This window comes from Myzus persicae, unplaced genomic scaffold, assembly GCF_001856785.1.
Source record: "Myzus persicae strain clone G006 unplaced genomic scaffold, MPER_G0061.0, whole genome shotgun sequence".
NCBI lineage: Eukaryota > Metazoa > Arthropoda > Insecta > Hemiptera > Aphididae > Myzus > Myzus persicae.
In genome coordinates, this window is record NW_019100581.1 from 250,960 (window position 1) to 272,609 (window position 21,650).

The following is a 21,650-nucleotide window of genomic DNA, read 5'->3' on the forward strand; positions in this document are numbered from 1 at the left end:
CTATAGTCTTGACTCTAGAATATTTAGATACTTGCAAAATATGTATTAACTATTGACTGCGAATAAACAATAAAAGATTAATGTGTAATAATAAGAAAAATCATTTTAACGATAAAATGAATATACAAGTACATATTGCCAATATTTTAATAGTAAAATAAACATTTAGAAAATATATTTAGTGAAACCCCGTAAAGTGGGCAAAGTAAAAACAATTAAATTAAATACGTATTATACATTTTTTAAAAACTAATTTTTTTGTTTTGATTTGATCTCAACAGATTTTAATTTTTATCTTTTTTATTCATAATCAGATCTTACCTGATAGAGTTCGTAACAAAATAATTAAAAAATATACTCAGTAGTCAGTAAAGTAAAGTAATGTAAAGTAAATCTTGTTAAACAACAAAATAAATAGTTAAACTTTTTATTTCAAAATAAAAATATTCATTTCAAAAAACATTGAAACAAATTAAAATTAAAAATAATAAATATGTTATATTCTATTTCATTTTGTCCTATTAAATTATTCCGGAATATTATTATATTAAATAAAAATATTTATTATTTATCAAACTTAACTTAGTTAGTGATATCAATAATAAATTGAAACTAGTATAATGGTAATCAAAATAAACCAATTTATGAAACTATAACTTAATTAATTAAATAAATGATAAATATATACGCATACATTCTTAATTTGTTTATTATTGAAAAAAAAATGAAGGGAACGAGAAAAATATTTGTTTACAATTAGCTTTTGTTTTTGTGTGATATCAACTGTTATAACATCGTTTTGATTATGTCACATTTTAAACATCTTAATATGTTTGTAGGCACACAATCATTTTTAATCGTTGTTATTTAAGATGCTATTCATATTATTCACATTGCCCAGGTCTTTCTTAAATACAAAACATACATTATTTTTTATAGTTTAATATTATACAAGATCCATATGAATCTTAATTAATAATAATACAAAAGAAAAGTACAATAATACAGAAGTATTGGAACAGTAGCATATTATTTTTCATATTATTTCTAGTGTCAACTGCTGTAATGGTTAAATTATAAAAATGTAAAATACCCACTATTATATGTTTCCAGCTGTGTGAAAATTTTTAGAAACTGTATTTATTAATATTGGCTTTTGTACAGTCATTGTACAAATTCAAACATAAAAAATCAATTAAAATAGGATAATTAGTACATTTCCAAAATATTATGATACCCGTAAAAGTATTTATCGCAAATGTATAACATATTAGGATAGTATCAGTAGTACAGTACGTCAATAATATGTACCTACATATTTAATATGCATTTATATATTGTTTAGAGTAATCTTATAAAATTATTTATTATCAATAAGCAAAGAACGATATATGACGTATATTCGTATGATACCAAATTATTTATATTCTTCAAATATGTCTCTTATGTCACGATTGACCATAAATAATAGCTAATAGTAACTCGTTTCAACGTTTAAACCCATTACTTGTCATATCATAATCTTGATGAATATATTATTAAAATGACAATATTACAATTTAATGTATACGGTAAAATAATTTTATCAATGGCCAGCAATATTTTAAGCATGTTTGACGAAGTTTTTTCGGAAATCAAAAAACAATTTTAAGCTTATTTTTGTGATAATATTTACTTGAGGACTTAAACTACCTACCTAGTTAAATTTATTTAAATATCAAGCTGCATTTTTAATTTCCTGTTATGACGCAAGATATTTATTTGTAAATTTTATATTTTAAGTATTGCATACTGAATCATTCAATAATATAGTATATAATCATAAAACTTTTAAGTTAAGATGAGCCTCTAAGGTAGAAGAACATCAAAATTTCGCCTCAACCTAACCCACCACTTCACTTTACTTATCTAAACATTGATTGTTTGTAAACATTTTGATTAAAAATGGATTAATATGAAGAGAATAATGAGGATAATATAAATTCTATTGAGTAAACATTGTTGTATAAATATTTTTCAAACAAAAATTCAGATTCAGAACATACAATTAATAGTATAATTTTGCTATTTAAGCGAAAATCGTAATTTTTAACACAGCAAAAAGCGAATATGTCGTGTTTACAAATATCTAGGCACTCCACTAAATCGTGAGACAGTTGTATTAGTAATAAAGTGAATCAATGAAGTGCATTAATACACATATTATACAAAAATAATATTGATAGTTTAAAAATTATTAATATTAACAAGTTTAAAATTTAGAACCCTTCTGAATAGTAGTTCAAAATTAACAAAATTTGAACATTTTAAAGTACACAATATTTAAAATATATAATATGCAATATAAATTTTCATTTAAATATAATTTATATTATATAAAATGTAAACTTTGAGGTAGATGAGGCTATACAAACATAATATAATACGGTTTGTTGAATTATTAAAATTATTAATATTGTGGTTGAAATGGGTATGACGTATTCCTTATAACTATTTATTAAAAATTGTTTATGACTGCATAGTACTTCTTGTTACTATTTATATATTTTCATATTATTGTTGACACATTTAAAAACAGTATGTCTTTGATAAATAATCATAGTACTTAATCATTGATTGATTAGTACATTTTTAATGTAGCTATTAAATAACAGATAATATATTATAAGGTTTTTGATTTTTGGGATATTTTTGCTATGACTTTTGACGGTATACTACCTACATGTAGGTACCAATACTTACAATAATTACAATAATTACACATTGTGGTTTTAGATAGATAATTTAATTGTTTAGAAATTATATAAACCTTTATAAAAATGGTGTAACTTAATCATGAATTCATGTTGTTGCATATTATATATTTAAAAACATACGTATTTTTATTCTGTGTAGGTGTAATATTACAATAATTTACTGCGTTAGTTATTTGAACACTAACTTTTTTTTCTAATACAAAATATCTTTGCTCAAAAACTACACGACGGGTTTCAAGACTATATTGTTATTAAAATCCAATATCCTATATAAAATAATGGAGTGTATTATGAAACTAGTGTATAAATATTTATTCATTAAAGTAGTAGGTATAGTAATTATCTACAATACCCATAAAAATATTAAATTATTAATATAAGCTATAACACCAAAGATGATTGGATTTCAAACACAAAATAAATGTAGTAAATTATTTGCTCATTATTCATATAAAAAGTACAATAACAGTATTTTCAGAGAATCTGTACAGGAAGAGAATAATAAAAAAAATTGCTTGTTTGCTTTGCTATTTTGCATTCTGATCGAAACAAGGAAACTATGCTTGTTCTTTTGTTTTATTGGTAAAACACTTTCTTAGAGTAAGGAGATAATAAAAAAGTGCTCAACATATAACGCGAACCTATATGATTTCAATTTTCAGTTGAACATGGACTGTCAATATAATATTGAAATAGTAAAATTGCCAATTGGCATTAGTTTTAGGAAAACATTGTAGAAAACTGTAATAACCATTTTTCAAGGAACAATTTTTTTTTACTCGACGATAATTTTTCATTGATTATTAATTATGCTGTTGTCTGTCACGAATGGGAATACCTATTATGCATAACCTATTATGCTAATACGTGGGAATTATATCTAGATATTGTATTTATAATATATATGTACAATATTATATGAATATTGTTTGATGAATGTACAAGTTCTTTATTTATGTCAATTTATTTTTTCAAAAATGTATTGAGAAGAGTGATAGAACATTAATTTCATTTCGTTCACATGGGTGCTAACACTGGAAAGCACAGCCAGTATAATTATTGTATTGTATCATTATTTAAAAAAAAAAAAAAATGATAGATCACAGCTTCCAAAATATCATTTCGAGCGAAATTATATAATTACTTTTGTTTAAAATTTAAATGAAACATAAAATATCAATATTGTATTAATCAATTTACAATACCTAATTCGAACGTAATCACTAATCTATAATGGAAATGGTTGATTTTTATATACACAAACAACTGTATCAAATATAGTTAATACATTGGTAAAAACATAATAAATTATTAATATTTTGTTAAAAAGTCAGTTTTTTGAATAACAACTATTAAAAATGTAAACTAAGTAAAATGCGCATTTTCTAATTCAGCATTAGGAAGGAATTATATAATATTTTATTAGAACCCGAAAAAATATTTAATTTTTCAATATTAAGCCATTAAATAAACATCCCATCAATTTTGTTATACTCAAGTTACAACATATTATCTTTTGTGTCCAATTTAAATATCTATAGACAATACATCTACATCCTAAACACTTCTCTCGACTCACATTATTGTAGAAAAAATATATCACCAACTTAAAAGTCAGAATCTTTAAGTGTCGTCTTGTGGTGGCGGTAAGGTGAAGGCATACGGTAACGGAAGATGCAATTGCTCGGTCATTACGTGTTTCTTTTTATGGCTTTTATTTTTTCAAGAACAATTATAAAATTAATAAGCATATGATAGGGTTTTATTATATTAGATATATTATTAAATATTTTAAATTATTGACACGTTCTCAGTGGGAATCATCATCTTCTTGAAGAATAAAAAAGAAATAGAAATGCAACAGCAATTAAAATAAACTAAATAAATAGCTATTTTCAAAACAACACAAAACGTATAGCAAGTATCTACTCTTGTTTGAAATAAGTATGTAGATAAAAATCTAATTATGAATTATATGTGATTGGTGGATGGTAGTGTTTTAAAGTAAATTAATTAAGAAGCTGAAATATTTGAATAAAAAGCGAATATTTTGGTCCTTTGACTACTACATGATATTAATTAATAATTTTCTTATTTAGGTAGGTATTGTAAGACAGGGTAACTGATAATTTATCTTTGTTTGTTTGTTTGTTTGTTTGTTTTATTTATTTTTTGTTCAACTATTCTATTAAGTAATAAACATTTGCCAACATAATCAATTATGCTCAATGATAAGATACCTATCCTTCAATAATACAAGCATTTTTTATAATTTCATCACACACATTTTAACTATTAAATGTGGATTACTCATCAATGTTTCACTTAATATATTTTATTGTTGGGTAACTTTGATGCATACTTTTTTACATTATATTTAATACCTATGATGTATACCTATGATAAACTGGCAATGTTATCAGAATACATTTTTTTCACTTAAACTTTTTGAATTATTCACCTTTTACGTAAGCGGGATAACATTACGTAAATTTATTGAATGTAGATTCGTATAGACACATGATAATTAACGAAAAGGAATATTATTGCTATTATTAATATTGTTATATTTAAAACTATCATCTATCAATTAATAAAAATAACAGTAAAAAGAGAAATTTAATTTACAATTAGGTACTATTATTATGTTTAAAAGTTACCCCAAAAGAGTTACTAAAAATATCCAACATCAAAATGATACACGCATTTCATTAAATTCAAATCAAAATAATGTATATTTTAACAAAGTAGGTACCTACTTATTACAGTGTCCGTGTCTATGTTTTTGACATACATAAATTAATTTTACTTTGTATCAGTAGAGTAGCCTGGGGGGTGTTTTTGGTGATACAACTTGTAACACTACCCCGGTCCCTCCGCCAGTCCGTATTTAATATAACATGCTTTGGATTACTAAAAAATATGTTGTCGTAGGGTTCTACATCTTTTATTTCATTTCCTTATACTATTGTTACGAAGACTGATTATTACAACGGATAGAGTGTAACCTTACTCCTCCCTCAAAATGGTATTCAAATATAAAATGTTAACTTGCAAACATCCCTCCAAAAAAATCCTTGCACATTTTTAAACATGTTTAGTCGAGATATTAAAAAAAAAAAAACCATAATTAGTGTTTCAGCCGCCCTAAGACTGATTTAGTTAAGGTGCACAATATTAATATACTTCCGAAACTAAAACTGTTGCAGGAATTCCAATATCGTAATAATATAATGATTTATTGATGACAAAAACAGTTATTTATTTATCGTACAACGGCTTCATGATGATTATAATATTATGAAACGTGTATTATAATATTATTATTATTGAAATGCTGAACATGCGTTTTTACTTTGTTTGTTTTTTGTTCTCGTAAACAATATTACGGTTATAGTGCGGTCGTCAGTCGGTTTTAAATGGTCCACCGGTTTGAGGTTCGATGCGCCCTCCGATAAAAACGAGCGCGCCCGTTGCGAGTGAGAGTACAAAAAATACGACAGCGAACAATGCCGACGACTACCTGTGCGCAATCGCTGCCGTCAGCTGTACGACGGTAATTATTATTATCATCGTTAATTTCGTGAACTCGACGACATGATTTACGGGCATCGCGTCTCAAAAAACAAAAAAACAAAAAACGGATTTCGCACACGCCACCACGTTTTCGCCGGTCGGACGGTCGACGTACACGCGGGCGGACTGGACCGGCACGACTGACTGACTGCCGAGTGCCGACTGGGCTCGAGACCGCGTGACACCGCACACGTACCGTCGACGGAACAACTACGGAACGCGGACTCACTGCCGCCGCCGGGAAACGCATCGGTGCATCGCGTCGTCTGTATTTCATATTATAATATAATATATAAGTATAGTGGGCGGTCGGTCACAAATCACAATAAAATATAATAATTATTACTCGATATTAACGTCGTATAAAACAACCGACGACAATACTATATAACTAGTATTGTGTCACATCTTCGCGATGAATTATTGTCTGATATAACACGCCGAATTCGTGTGGTTAGGTTCGATCGTATACCACGTGTGATCGGCGAATACCATTGATCACAGGGCTACAACCCTCCCGCGCGCAAGAACGCTGGTGGACACGACAACAGTTTACAGTCGACCAACGGGACCAACACCTGTTATATAGCGTTGCTACCATACAGGTGCAATAATTCGAAATTGTTTGTTGTGGGAAGGGAGGACGAGGAGGTGGCGTGAACAGACTTGCTGACTGAATTGACCAAATTTATCGACTAGATTTTTCTTCTCGCATTTGTGCGGCGGTCAGGTTCGAAATGCAATTAAGATGACATTTTCAGAAGGTTCTATATAGTCATTAGTCAGAACTATACAAACAATATTAATTATCGATTTAGTTTTTTTGTTTTGCATTATATTTATACCTACAATATAATATGATATGATTTTAAATAACTAATAAAATGTAGTCAATTATACAGACAATAATTACTAGGTACCTACCCACGTATATTAATGATATGTTATATTGCATATTACATAATAATATAGATTATAGACCATAAAGGTACCTATTGCTCAAGAATTTATGTGAAATTTTGTAATATTTACAGGAAAGAATTAAAAATAGTTATAATACTAAGCTCGAGTAAATTCAAATATAATTGGAACTTATGTATGGATAAAAAATAAGTTGATGCGCGTAAATGTTAAAGCGAACTTTGTATAATCTAATAAAAAAATCGATTTAATTTTAATTTACAATATTTAATTTTTAATAAAAATCAACACGAATTAAATCACTTTAATATATTTTTAAAACGGATAACAATAATGCATATTTCCATTTACATAATATGATTTTAAACCATAACCCCGGAACTAGAACTTCCGGAAAATTAAACTAATAAGTTATTTGTCAAGACTAGGCCGAATGCCGGACGATCATGCCACGTGAGCGTACGCCTTTCGAGTAGGACGACCAGTGGTGTATTTCTTAAAATATTTGAGGATATAAGCCTTTTTCACGCTGGTGGGTAAAAACCTTATTGTTACCTACTTATGTATAAAAAAACTTACCCATCAACGGTATAATATAAAGTCATTAGTTTTCAAAATATTTTTTTGATTTCTGCTAAATTCTATCGTCAATATTTGTAATTTTCCTTGTTTAATAATTATAGAACATTTTGTTTTCATCGCTGAAAATCCAAAAGGTATCCGGCTGTATTCCTCGTATCGCTGTCACAAACTGAGAAGATATACGTCAAAAAATAAAAAACTAGACAAGTGAGTATGCACCGTACAATACACTACCTACGACTATGTAAAGACCATAACTTCTGCAGGGACTCATTCGTCCGAATAAAAAAACACATTAAAAATTACTGCAAATAGCAACAGGAGTAAACATTTCAAGGGAATTGAGTGTTTGTCTTATACATTTCTCACTGTCGACATTTATTTTATATATTTTTTTTTTCAATAAGAATGTCTCGACAATTTGACGCTCTGAGATGTGGCCGAGTGTAACTCAGGAGCTGCGGAGCTGATCTGGTCCGGCTCTGAATCACGGGATGAGCACTGCACCCAGACAGATGACATTGTCGAATAAAAATATTATTAAGACATCAAACCAAATGTATTGTTTTCTTTCAAAAATAATACTGTAACAACGCCATGGCGTTTACGTTACAGCTGATAATGCCGCCTGGGCGCGGGTACAACTTTTTCCGGTGCCGGACGGCGATTCGCAATTGATGATACGGAGACAATAATGCGATACACATGTAACTATAGATAAAAAAAAACTCTGTACACGGTATACTTTAATAATAATAATAATAATAATAAAAAAACGTATGCGCGCATTGTATCGCATATGATGGCTGCATTGTAAATAAATTGTAATGTTCCTGCTCAAGATCGTGCGAGTGCGCAACTCGAGGACAACCCGTTCTTGGCCGTGGCCGAGGAGATGATGATTCTCCACGACGACGGGTGATGTAACTCGCGAGAGTCGTAATGTTTATATCTGTGTGCGAGTGAGCGCGTGTGCGCGTGTGCTTAATTTTTTCCAGGCTAGTATAATAATACTAATATACACGAATTTTTTAAATTTCTAATAAAAACATGAGGTTTTTTTTACGTACCTACGCGTGATATAATATTATAATATCTCATAAGTTACCTGTAATATGCAGAGTGATTGTTTTCAGAGGTAAACATTGTTGTATAGACAAGTACGTTATGGAAATGCAATTTTTTTTTTAGATTTTGAAAGTTATAATTATAAAACAAGGTTTACTGAAAAAAAAATTAAATATTTTTCAACATATAGTAATTTTTTAAATCACACTATAGCAGCATATAGTTTTAATTTCGAAGCAGGCATCATTATTTTTTCAATTATTTGAATTGAAGAATTCCGAATGAGTATTTAATTACTCAATAGGCGTATAAAGTTTTTATGAGTTGACTATAGTGCACCAATATTTTGTGGGTGGTTCATGGGCCACTCCACTCAGCTCATTAAAATTAATTTTAACACTTAAAATTGATTAACTATGTATTTATTCGTCCAGTAATTTTGTTTTTTACTTCTAATTATCTATAAAAAAAAAAATATTTCCAAAACCGTTAATATTTTTCGAGAAAATAAGCATTCAGTTTTTATAAAAGAACTATCCTGTATAATAAAATATTTGTATATAGTCTATTATTAGTCTATATCGCATAATATTATTTTGCTGGACGACGAATGTTGTTTGAATTGAAACCGAAATGTGTTTGTGAAAGACTCATTGGTTTTATTTGACGTACACCACAAACATAATTTGGGAGTGCGCAATATAAGTGTTCGAATAGTTACTATCATATTGCAATCCAGTTATTATATTATTATCACGTGTGCACCGCATAACAATATTATTATATTATTATTGAATGTTGTCTAATATTAGCCAATAGGACGTGTATGGGCTCCGTAGAGGATAGAGTGAGCTTATTGAGTTCCGAAAGTTGTCAATTTATTACTTCTTGTGACTCACTTTTCTTTCTCCCATCGGTGTTATCCTGTCTTGTTAAGTTTCCGAATACAATATGTGTACAAATAAAAGTATTCAAATTCTGTTTTAAAAACTTTTTGAAAAAATTATTCGAATACTACGTATTTTGAATAATTTTTTTTGTATTTTTTTATTCATTAGGTACTAAAAAAAGTTTTTGAACTCAAAAAATAGTTAACATTTGTGACAAAACATTTTTTTTTATTACAATCAGGCACATTATAAGTTATAACCAATAGTTTTTCTCTTTGAATGAAATTTGACTAACCGACGTTAATTTCCGTAACCGTTCTAAAAATGAAAAAATATTCTCATAGAACTCAAATACTTAAAAACTCATTTATTGGAGTACACAATATAAAAGTGTTCTTTACAAGACTGGTGTTATTTTGATTTTAGTTAACTTATTTTTTTTTCCATTATCCCAAGATATTGTTTACCTAATATTAGGTATACATCCGTCTAGCAGGCGCACGTACCCCTGATCCAATAGCACACAATCACATCCTATATAAATAACGTTGATAAATTATGTACAATGTACATATTATGACTATATACTATATAGTATATAGAATACAAGAATGAAGAAACACTATTTATCAGTAGAGGATTTCTAAAATCTTTATATTAAACAAGCCTATCTCAAAAGACCATACTTCACCTAAACCTACATATTATTAAACAAGTACATAAGTAGCATAAATCCATTAAGTCAAAAGAGGGTAGTTATAAGTTGAAAAAAAAAATAAGCCGAAATATCGGCACACTTCTTCGAGACACATTCGATTTCATCATAAACCATCTGGGGACGTCTGCTGCAACTAACACAAAAATGTATTCGAACCGAGTAAATAAGTATTCCGATTTCCAGAGTTTTGGACAGTGGCATTACTATATTATTTTATTGAACAGACTCTATAGTTTGTTGAAAAAAATTTTTATGTATTAATGACAATTATAATTCGTGTTCTTCCTAACTGCGTTATTATTGGTGAGGAAAAAACCAATAAATTTTTGATTGTACGACTGCATATTGTACATAATAAGACATATATTATACAACAATTATTAGTATTTTGTATTTGAAGTTTAAATTATTGAAATGTATTTAGAAAATATATATATATATATATTAATATATTAATGTTATCAATTATAGGGGATGAAATATGGAAATTATAGACTAGAGATATACCACATTTCAACCACTCAACTACTGAAGTAGGTAGTTAAAATAATTTAGAGGGCTAAAACACTATACAGACTACTAATAAGGTACTTATTCTAATATAGATTTCACAAACCAAATATGAACTTTTGTTAAGTCAAATCAAATTTTTCCCGGAAGAAGTAAAATCAGTAGTTTTATTACTTTTATTTTTATCTTCTTTTGAAAAATCTAAGGAAGAATATTTTTTAGCGAAAAGATTCAACTAATATCATATTAATTAATTAATTCTAAAATAGACGAGTTAAAAACAACTCAACAATAAATTGGTTATGGTATTCAAGCTTCAAGGCAAACGATCTCGTTAGTCGTTAAAAATAGATTAAATCAATGTGCATATATTAATAAAAACTATTAAAACGTATTTTACACGTATGCATTTTTAGTTTAAAATATTTTACAAAAAGCTAGTAGCTACCTACTCAATAGTAATTTTACTAATTTATGAACATTACACCATGCTATTTTATTGGTTTTAAAAACATTGAGCAAGTTTATCGATATTAAGCATTACCGGTCCAAAGAATAGTTTATTAAAGTAAATATTATTTTATATTCATAACGAGTTCTTTCATAAGTGATAACTGACATAGTTAATTGCAAGTTAAATACAACATATTTAAATTCAACACTGCTTTTTAACAAATAAAATGTTCATTACATTTCTCCTCAAACATAAATATTCATGCAAGAAAAACGGTTTTAAAATTGTTAGTATGGTATGCTACCTATACAACGAGTAAAAATAACACAAATATTATATGATAAGACATATTTCTAATGCTCGAATTTAAACAAAGTATTTAGAAATATTATTTTAAAATACGAATTACATACATATTTTGGAATAATGTTGTTAACTTTTATGCAATGTAGATATTAGATGTTCAAAATTATTATAAGTGATGGATGGACAGACGATCAACCAATATTAGATAGGTTAATTTTTCACAAATTTCGTAGTTTCTTAGTAAACAGAAAAACCGTGAAAACTCCTGTAAATATTTCTTAAGGTATAATAGTTCGAGTTTTTATAATCACTTAAGTGCGTCAGTTGACATTTTATTCAAAACGTAGGTACAACTTATTATACATTCAGAAATTCAATTTTACTTAGAAATTATGAAATTGTCAAGATTTTAATAATTTGAACATGTGATATCTACATCTAAGTAAAATTGAATTTCTGAATGTATAATAAGTTGTACGTTTTGAATAAAATGTCAACTGACGCACTTAAGTGATTATAAAAACTCGAACTATTATACCTTAAGAAATATTTACCGGAGTTTTCACGGTTTTTCTATTTACTAAGAAGCTACGAAATTTGTGAAAAATTAACTTATCTAATATTGGCTGATCGTCTGACCGTCCATCACTTATAATAATTTTGAACACCTAATATTTACATCGCATAAAAGTTAACTACATTATTCCAAAATATGCATATAATTCGTATTTTAAAATAATATTTCTAAATATTTTGTTTAAATCAGAGCATTAGAAATTTAAAACTGCAGAGCCATTGTTCTAGTTCTGGAAGGTATAACTATTATATTATAGTTATTGACTTATTATTGTCGAGGAATCTTAAGGTTTTCTAATTATAACTGCATTAGATTATGTGTAGGTAAATATTATTATAATGTAAATGCGTATAGGTAACTTCGATTTATATAATTTATAAATGTGTAATATGTAACAAATTATGCCTAACATATTATTTTAAAATAAATGTTATCATATACAGTTTTTAACATCTTCACACTATATCACATTTTATTTCACTGTACCAATCACGAAATCAATTTTATTTATTAATCGAAAAACACACTTATATACCGATGTACAGATTACGTTTAACTGAACGTATAAAGTATATTAGATTTAAAGTTCAAAACATAAATGTTTTTGAACGAAATTCGTCGTAGCATGAAAAATCGTGTTTTAATAGTCACAGGCCAAAAAATTCATGTTGAATAAAAAAAAAAATAAAAAATATGTAATGAAAATATGAAGAAAAAGTAATGAATAACGAGCAATCGTCTAGCCGGGATATAAACGGGGCGAAAAGTTGACAAAATCGGATTTCATGAATAGTATTATGTTTCAAATTGTAAATATTTTATATGTCAACTCGTAAGTATGTATAGTCTTGTAGACAAATTAATCACATGTATTGTTAGGATAGTTAGTCACGTGTATTGTTACTGGCGAGGCCATGTTACAGATCGTATGGTTCTATGTAATGTATAAATTATTATATTTCAAGATAAAAATAATGTATGAAACATGATTTATTTCGATCGTGGAGCACATTTACTCGGTGGGGTTTTCGTGAATCGGATAAAGTTCATTTATAAATGGCGACGATCGATATTTTCAAAACGACATTAAGACGTTAAAATGTTTATTCATAAGCATGCCAAAGGTAGAAACTAGAAACAGCATGGGATATTCTGGGCTCAGTAAGGTGCAGCCATTGATAAACCTTCAACTTGTGGTTATTGGTGGTCACTGGCTATAGTGCTTGGTGTGGTTCATTAATTAAGTGCATATTATAATATTATACCGTATCCGCATAACCCACAGCAGTCAGCAGACATTGCAAGACACAATATTATTAGATTATCTTACTGCAATATTCAATATCGTTCCCAAAAAGTATGAATTATTCTAGTTTGATTCATAATATTTTAGTCAAGACCATAAGTATTTCACTCAGGTGTTTTGGAAATCGACATAGTTTAATCGTTAAATGTTACTCCTAGTGCAATGTAAATTTAAATAATTATTAACTTTTATGAACTATGGTTACAAATTCGTACCTTACTATAGCTGGTAAATAATTATCGCCTATTGAGTTTTGTAACGGTTTTCCCTACATACATAATAACTTTGAAATCAATAACTATGTGAACAAAACATCACCTACCCTTGTGATTATCTGCAGGCGTCCTGTAATATTAAATAAATAACATTTCACATAAATCGTAAGACTTTTGGAATAAATAATTATTGGCTATTGAAAAATTAACGAACAAATTCTATGAAAAAAAATGTATACATTCAAAAAATACGAAAATAAACATTAGGGATTAATGATTAGAGTAGGTAGACTTACTTTTTCAAGCAATTAAGCAGATAAGTATTATTACTATCATTATTAAATTTTAACTTTTTTCACAATTCAAGTTTGATGACATTACCATTTATATAATATTATATTATAAGTGGTGTATATACTTAAATATTATATACCTAAATGTAAAAAGTACATATTTTAGGTATATTTTGATTTATAAATAAAAAAATGTCTGTACTCAAGATATGGACAATATAGGAAAAAATTAGTAAATATCTACTTCTGCTGTGTTACACAAAAAAATATGTGTTACTCAAGTAGGTACGATATGAATATTTTAAGTATAGTTAAGCTTCTTTTAAGCTGCATATTTTTGTTTAATCTTTTTTTTATTTCACAGATTTTAAATTTCCTTGAACAATAAAGATCAATACGCAGAAGAATTAACTTTAAATGATCGTTTTGAGATACATAAGTCCACGATTAAGCTATAGTTAATCGAGGAAATGGATTTGGATAGTTCTTGAAAAGGTTTTTTGTATTATTATTATTTATAAGACTTTAAGAACTTGGATGTAATTATACTTAGTGGAAAACGCATCCCGTATCCTGAGTATTACTTCAGGTAATGATGCGGGGGAAGAATGCTAGATGAAAAATAACGTATTTCTAGTATATAATGATATTCTATGGATAAACCAAGTCATATTTAAATGTGCTATATATTTTGCCTTTCTAGTTGACCTAATAACCGTCCTAAATTAGCCTTTATAGATGTGCATATTTGAAGAACATTTTTTCTGATATTTAATTTGTTTTACTGTGTATTGTAGAAATAAAAACGTATTTGATATATTAATTATCAATTACTATTTCTTTTAATTTATTGCACAAACTACATTTATGACAATATTGTGCACAAATAAAAAGTGTAGGTATTTACTAGCTTGCATTGTGCCTATATTACATTAAAAACTACTACATATTATAAGATTTCTGGTAAAAATAAAAAGGGATAAATTATCAATGGAAAAAATATCTATAGTAGAAATAATACACATTTAACTAATCATCAAAAGAAAAACTACCCAGTCAATAATATTAACTATATTATGATAATTTCCTTCATAGTTTTTCTGTATTTAGAAAGTAATAATAATATTCATGATTGCAAAATGTTCCGAATCCCAGCCATAATTATTAATATTTTGCGAGTTGCCAAAAAAAAATGTTATTTGTTATTCATTGTTTAAATATCCGATTACGTCTAAATTTGAATTTAAAATACATACTTATAAAAATAATTTGTACTCTTATTTTTAAATTTTTAATGTATTAAAGAAACCTTTCGAAAAACTAACTAATTTTCTGGCCTTAGCAGCTATTAAAATTTAAAATTTAAAATTTAATGGATTTTTACCTAAAAAATAAATTGAACATTTTTTAATAATTTGTACTTAGAAAAGTCTAACTTTAATAAAAGAAAATTGAAAAATAATATTTTCGATACTTTTAAGTTATTATAAGAACAAGATATAATAACTCTTGGTGTATTAATATGTGAACCTTTTTAATAGATCATAAAAAAAAATTAATTTTAGAATTTTGAAAACATAATAGTGTTTAGAAGGTAGGTAATAATTTAAGTTATCATGGAATGTTTCTGGTTTTTAAAATAATTCCTTTTTGAATTACAATAAGATAGCAAAAACTTTTTAAAGAGAACTCTTTTTTTTAGAGGAACTGAGTGAGAATTGTATATTGGGTAACTTGCTCGAAATTCTAACACCAAACATTCATATTAATATCATAAACAGTAATTAAGGTTTTGAACAGAGCATACAAATTATTATCAATATGTATACGAAGAAAACTAAAATAAAATCAAAGATTTTAAATGTTTATAAATAGCTTTAAAATATTTTCTAAAGTATGCCAAGAGGTAAGTAATTTTTTTTTAATTAGGTACATACAAGTAAATTTTGTAAAGAATATGTCTGCGCACTTATATAATATTACAGCTTAGTGTTTTTTTTTAGTTTTCTCTGTTATCAAGAAAAGTACCAAAACATTTTACTTTTTACCCATCTAAACATTTTTATAAGCATTACTAAAAAAATATAAGAACATCGATTGTGTATTATATGTTAGTACGGTTACAAAATATATTTTTAACAATAGTTTATTTTTGTTGAGGACATTTAAATAAAATACCATTTATAAAAGCTCATCAACAAAATGATTATGTTTATTTATTTTTTATTATATTTTGATACAATTCATCATTAAAAATCAATATAGTATAATATACACATTTACATAAAACGGATATGAGGGAACTAATCAAAGTATTATACAACCATAATAGCAACTGACCTATCGTGAAATAATTCTGACCATTAATTCATACAAACACACGACGAGAACAAAATGCTTGATTGAAAAAAGTAGGACATACGAATTACATGTTTGCAAGACTTCACGACTGAAAACAGTAATTACAGGGAAGATAATACTAAAGCGTATCATTTAAAAAAAATGTAACACGAAATGACTCATTGTAGCTATTATACGGAATACATTCATCGAGCTGAATTAATAATGGCTGATGGGATATTTAAAGCTGGAACCCTATTAAAAAGTATTTCCTTATCACTTGCAGAAGATTTCGATTAATTCTGTGTTTTACCAACAGGTATCAATCAATACTCAACGCTCATCCTAACGCCTTAAATAATTACAACAGTAAATCAGTAAAACCAAAATATCAGGTAAGAACATTGGCTAACTATCTCAACAATAATTTAAAATTGACATTAATTTATGGTACAAAACGAAACATTAAGAATAAGTGTAAAAACATACATAAGATAACTTTAAAATTTTTCTTTGAGGTTATTAAAAAAATAAAAAAACGAATTAAATGTTTTATTTACACACGATTAATGCCCAAGGGTAACATGGATGTTTGGAGTCCGTAGCTAATGATTTTATATAATATAAACGTGATGAGGTTCAATTTATTTATTTTGTTAAATGCATTGATATACACCTAGTAACGTTTGTTTGCCCAATAAATCGAAACAAATTCATGTTTATTTTCCCAGTAGTTTTAAAAAATGATTTAAATTTCTTTTAACTTTATAATTATGACTGTCGTTGCTAATTAAATATTATTGTTATTTATAATTTATTAACACATTAGTTTGAGTAGACAGTATAATATTATAATCTAATAAACATGATTGTTCAAAACGATTCAGCAGTTAAAATGTTTTTCATTTTTTGCATGCTATACCTATATATTAGAATACGAATACCTGCCATAAATTTAAATATGTTTATTCTATCATCCTTAAAAGAGTATTTTTTTTATTAACTAAAATACAATTAAGCTATAAAAAACAATCAAAATCTTTGGATTACAATAATCTCCATGAATATTATAAAATCATCTAAAAATTTGCTGTGATCGATGTACACCGTTAAATATTTTCTGATAAAAGTTTGTAAATTGGTTGTTTTTTAATAGGCTTTGTCCAAATAAATAGATTTTCAGTAACATTTAATTTGCACTGATATTTAGTATAATAATTATTCAATATTCAAAGTTTCAATTGCCTGGCATTCACTAATAATATTATAGATCTCTTGGAAATATCAGTTTCGAAATTTTTAAAGCAAAACGCTATAATAATATTAGCTAGTAACCAATTGAACGCAAATGAAACTTTCAGTACCTTCTTTAAATATTTTAAGTAGTAATTAACCGTTAATCTCGCTCTATGAATTGAATCAATTAGTCCCGAAACACATTTTGACGGTGATTGGCAATTTTCGTATTCGATTTGATTGAATGTCACAAAATGCATAACAGATGGATAAACGTGTGCAGAATGTAATAAATTGATTTGAGTAAAGTCACTGTACAAAAAACAATGAAACCGTCGAAGCGTTATTTTCATCACATTTAAATAAACCAAAAAAAATGACTATATTAAAAGTTGTATTTTTTATTTAAAAAATTATACAATCTGTACATGTGCAGCGCCTGCAGCAATAAGCACCAGGGATATTGGAATAACGGTGCTCGTTGGCGTGGAACTACATAAAAAGTGATTCTTTTAAAACAGATTCCATGCTGTTTTATAGTAGGTTTTTGTGTTTCTCGAAAACTAAATTCATCTAAGAATAATGAGCTCACCAATAACTACCCTGTATAGGTTAAGCGTAAGCGATATACTAGGCATTAAGAGGACGTGATACCCGCATGGGTAGTCTCCGTCTTACAAGAGCATAACATAGTAAATTGTACACTCAGCAGAACACGTGTAGCTCCGTTAATAAAAAAATTAAGGTGAATTGACCTCTCATAAAATCTAAAGGTAAGATTATTATCTAGGCAACCTCATAGGATTTTTATTATATTTTTATTTTAACGCGAGTTATAAGTATTTTAAGATGTATAAAAAATTTACAATTTTAAAATACTCATAACTCGCGTTAAAATAAAAATATAATAAAAAACCTATGAGGTTGACTAGATAATAATCTTACCTTTAGATTTTATTAGAGGTCAATTCGCACTAATTTTTAAACTAACGGAGCTACACGTGTTCTGCTGAGCGTAAAATTTGCTATGTTACGCACTTGTAAGACGGAGACAACACATGCAGGTATCACGTCCTCTTAACATGAGGCTTTTGAATAATTTTAGAAAATATGTTCAGTTTTTACGTCACGAGTTTCTATGAAATATTATTAACGTTCATCAATTCATAGTAAATGAAACCAATTACTTAAATTTTAATACAATTTGATAGTTTCGTTAATGATGAATCACTAATGCATTTTGGAATCATGGCACTGTCTATTAGGTAAAGACAAGCACGAAAACCTATTGACTTAAAGTAAGTGTACTTATAAATGTTTTTATTGTAATATAACTTAGCTGGGTTGATTAATTAATTAATTTGCTCAATTTTGAAATATATTCGCTGTTCGTACGTAGCAACGATCAGTTTAGTCATTGTATCAGTGGTATTATGACGTTTACCTAGTGTATCGTTTAAAGTTTATACCTGTAATGAATAAGTCAAAATTGTTGTAGTATGGTATTGGATATCGTTATCAATTTTAAATTGGGAAATGTTCCAAAGTACACATTTAATCGAAGAATATGTTTTCAGATAGAGATTATATTTTAATACAATGGTGTGTATACGAATATAATGAACACAAAAATAATGCCCTGCATTTTATAGGAAATAACACGTTATAAATTATACAAGTCTTACTATATTTGAAGAAAAAAAATCTATCATTTTTAAGTCGAAAACATTAATGAGATTGTCGCCTTATAACAATAATGTAAAAAAAAAAAACAGATCCTATAAATATAGACAAGAACTCTCTCACTCGTAATCGGTGTCAACGTCTAAGTACAAAAAGGAAAGTTAATAATAAAATTTAATATTTAAATATATATATAAATAAAAATTGTTTAAAAAAAAACGTGAACAGTAGTATAATAATAATAATAACGTACAGACACTATTAACTAGGTACATATTTATAATACCCAACATCATCGTAATATTAATTATAATCATAGAACATATACATACAAACGTACAATTAATATTATGATCATGATATACATATATATATATATATATTTATTTATTTAATATAAACTATGTACACACGTTTGTCAAACCGTTCTGCGATTCATAAAATATTTTTAATATTATTTTGTTCATGTACATTACATCATAATATTATAGTAGATACCTGTACATTGTACACACACAATTTAAACTTAAAACGATTACAATAATAAGAAGTGTGAAATAATTGAAAAAAAAAACATGTATATAATATAAGTTTTTCGACTACCGCCTCCTCCTCCGCGTGGTCGTGTGCTTCGTGGTGTCTCCACTGGCACTCGATTCGTACTGATGCTCTGGCACAGCTTCGTTTTCCGGGATGCCGTATGTGGGTGGATTGGCTGCCGGGTCGTACCCAAGCGTGCTCAGCATGGGTGCGATGTTCGCCATGTCGTTGACCACGTCGTCGGGTATCTGACCGACCCATTTGGTCAATGCTTCTTGGTACACCGGCCTGACCACTTGGTCCGACGAACGTTCCACCCTGCGGGGAAATACAAGAGTTATAAACGTCACGTACATTGCAGGCTATTATTTATAAACAGTTTGTATAGCGAGCAGGGAAACTTTGATTGGTTTCACTCGTAAGCGATACCAATCAGGCACGCGTTTACAGTGAAGGGAGTATTTTAAGGGTGGCTATTAAGGGCGGCTTCTGAGAGTGACTGTCACTTGGAAATGAATATCACTTATCAATAGGTATAGTATTCGAACTATAGTTTTAGATTCAGAACTCGGCCATGAATGTGATGTTGATTTCACAATGTGTGAGTATTTATATCATAATTGTAAGTTAGTAATAATTTAGCGATAGACTATTATTTATATCATCGTACAATCATTTAATTAAACACATATATCCATAAGGGACGGTCACAATTAGTGAAAGAAGCATGTTAGGGCAGAGCGCACTGTAGGCGGAAAAAAAGGGCGAAAGTAATAGAGTATAAGAGGGTACAACCCTGTTAATATTATAATTAGACGGTGAAAAAAATACGGGTAGGTGCTGTGAAGTCCATTATTGGCGAACGCTGACCCTAGAGTCCACCGCTGTCATAGACAAATAAGGAGCTGCAAGGTCGGGCATAAGCTTCGTGGGCCTTATTCGATATTTTATGCTGGAAAACTATCTTAACTAATACAATAATTATCGTATTATTATATCGTTGGCGTTCAACGGTGGTCACTTAGTGCGGCAGTGGTGTTCGACGAATTCAAGTGAAATCAAGAGATATTTTTTTTTAAGTTACAAGAAAACCAGTGCAAGGTGGTTACATTGTTTAAGTCGATTTTATAACTTGTGAGATACTACTTTATTACACGTGTGGCAATATAAACATTGAATAATCTAATATAATATTGTATACTTTAGAGGTGAATTGTTTTTTTTTGAACAATACAATACATTTTCGAAGTAAATATTTGCAGAATTATAATCATTTAGGTATCTTCAGAATCATCGAAATCGAATTTTTTTCTTTATTTAATTGCCTGAATAATGAAACATGGCATTTATTTTTAAATTACGACTTTCATATTATATCCCTAAACTATATGACCTTTATCGGCGATGCACACGCTGATGAATAAATCGCCTACACAAGTGTTTCGGGACATGTGGTACGTAACTGCTGATGTGTCGGTCGAAAGATGTGATACATCTAAATAACGGGGGAAAAAAATAGGAAATATCTCTTACCGTATTTGCCTATTCTAATATATGATGTCTTACGTCTGTGGCAAAGATACAATTCCATCGAAAACTTTTAAGCTCGTTTTTTTTTTATCCCAGGGAAAATCAATGAATCACCATTTTAGGAAATGTTGTTGAGACGAGATTTTTTT

The 21,650-nt window shown here is 28.0% G+C and overlaps 2 protein-coding genes across 4 annotated transcripts in view; both read right to left on the reverse strand.

Moving 5' to 3' along the window:
- Positions 1–6,485, reverse strand: part of LOC111034788 (adenylate cyclase type 2) — a 73,879-nt gene extending 67,394 nt beyond the window's left edge. Inside the window, exon 1 of the mRNA XM_022316155.1 lies at positions 6,112–6,485. The gene's annotated coding sequence lies outside the window, so the exon portion shown is untranslated. The remainder of the gene's footprint in view (positions 1–6,111) is intronic.
- A 13,259-nt stretch (positions 6,486–19,744) lies between these two features.
- Positions 19,745–21,650, reverse strand: part of LOC111034213 (protein-tyrosine sulfotransferase) — a 110,385-nt gene continuing 108,479 nt past the window's right edge. For 2 of the 3 annotated variants that reach the window (XM_022315323.1, XM_022315338.1), the window contains exon 6: positions 19,745–20,289. In XM_022315323.1, the coding sequence (XP_022171015.1) occupies positions 20,031–20,289 (259 nt within the window). In that variant the 3' untranslated portion in view covers positions 19,745–20,030. The remainder of the gene's footprint in view (positions 20,290–21,650) is intronic. The other variant, XM_022315330.1, reaches the window with a different exon arrangement.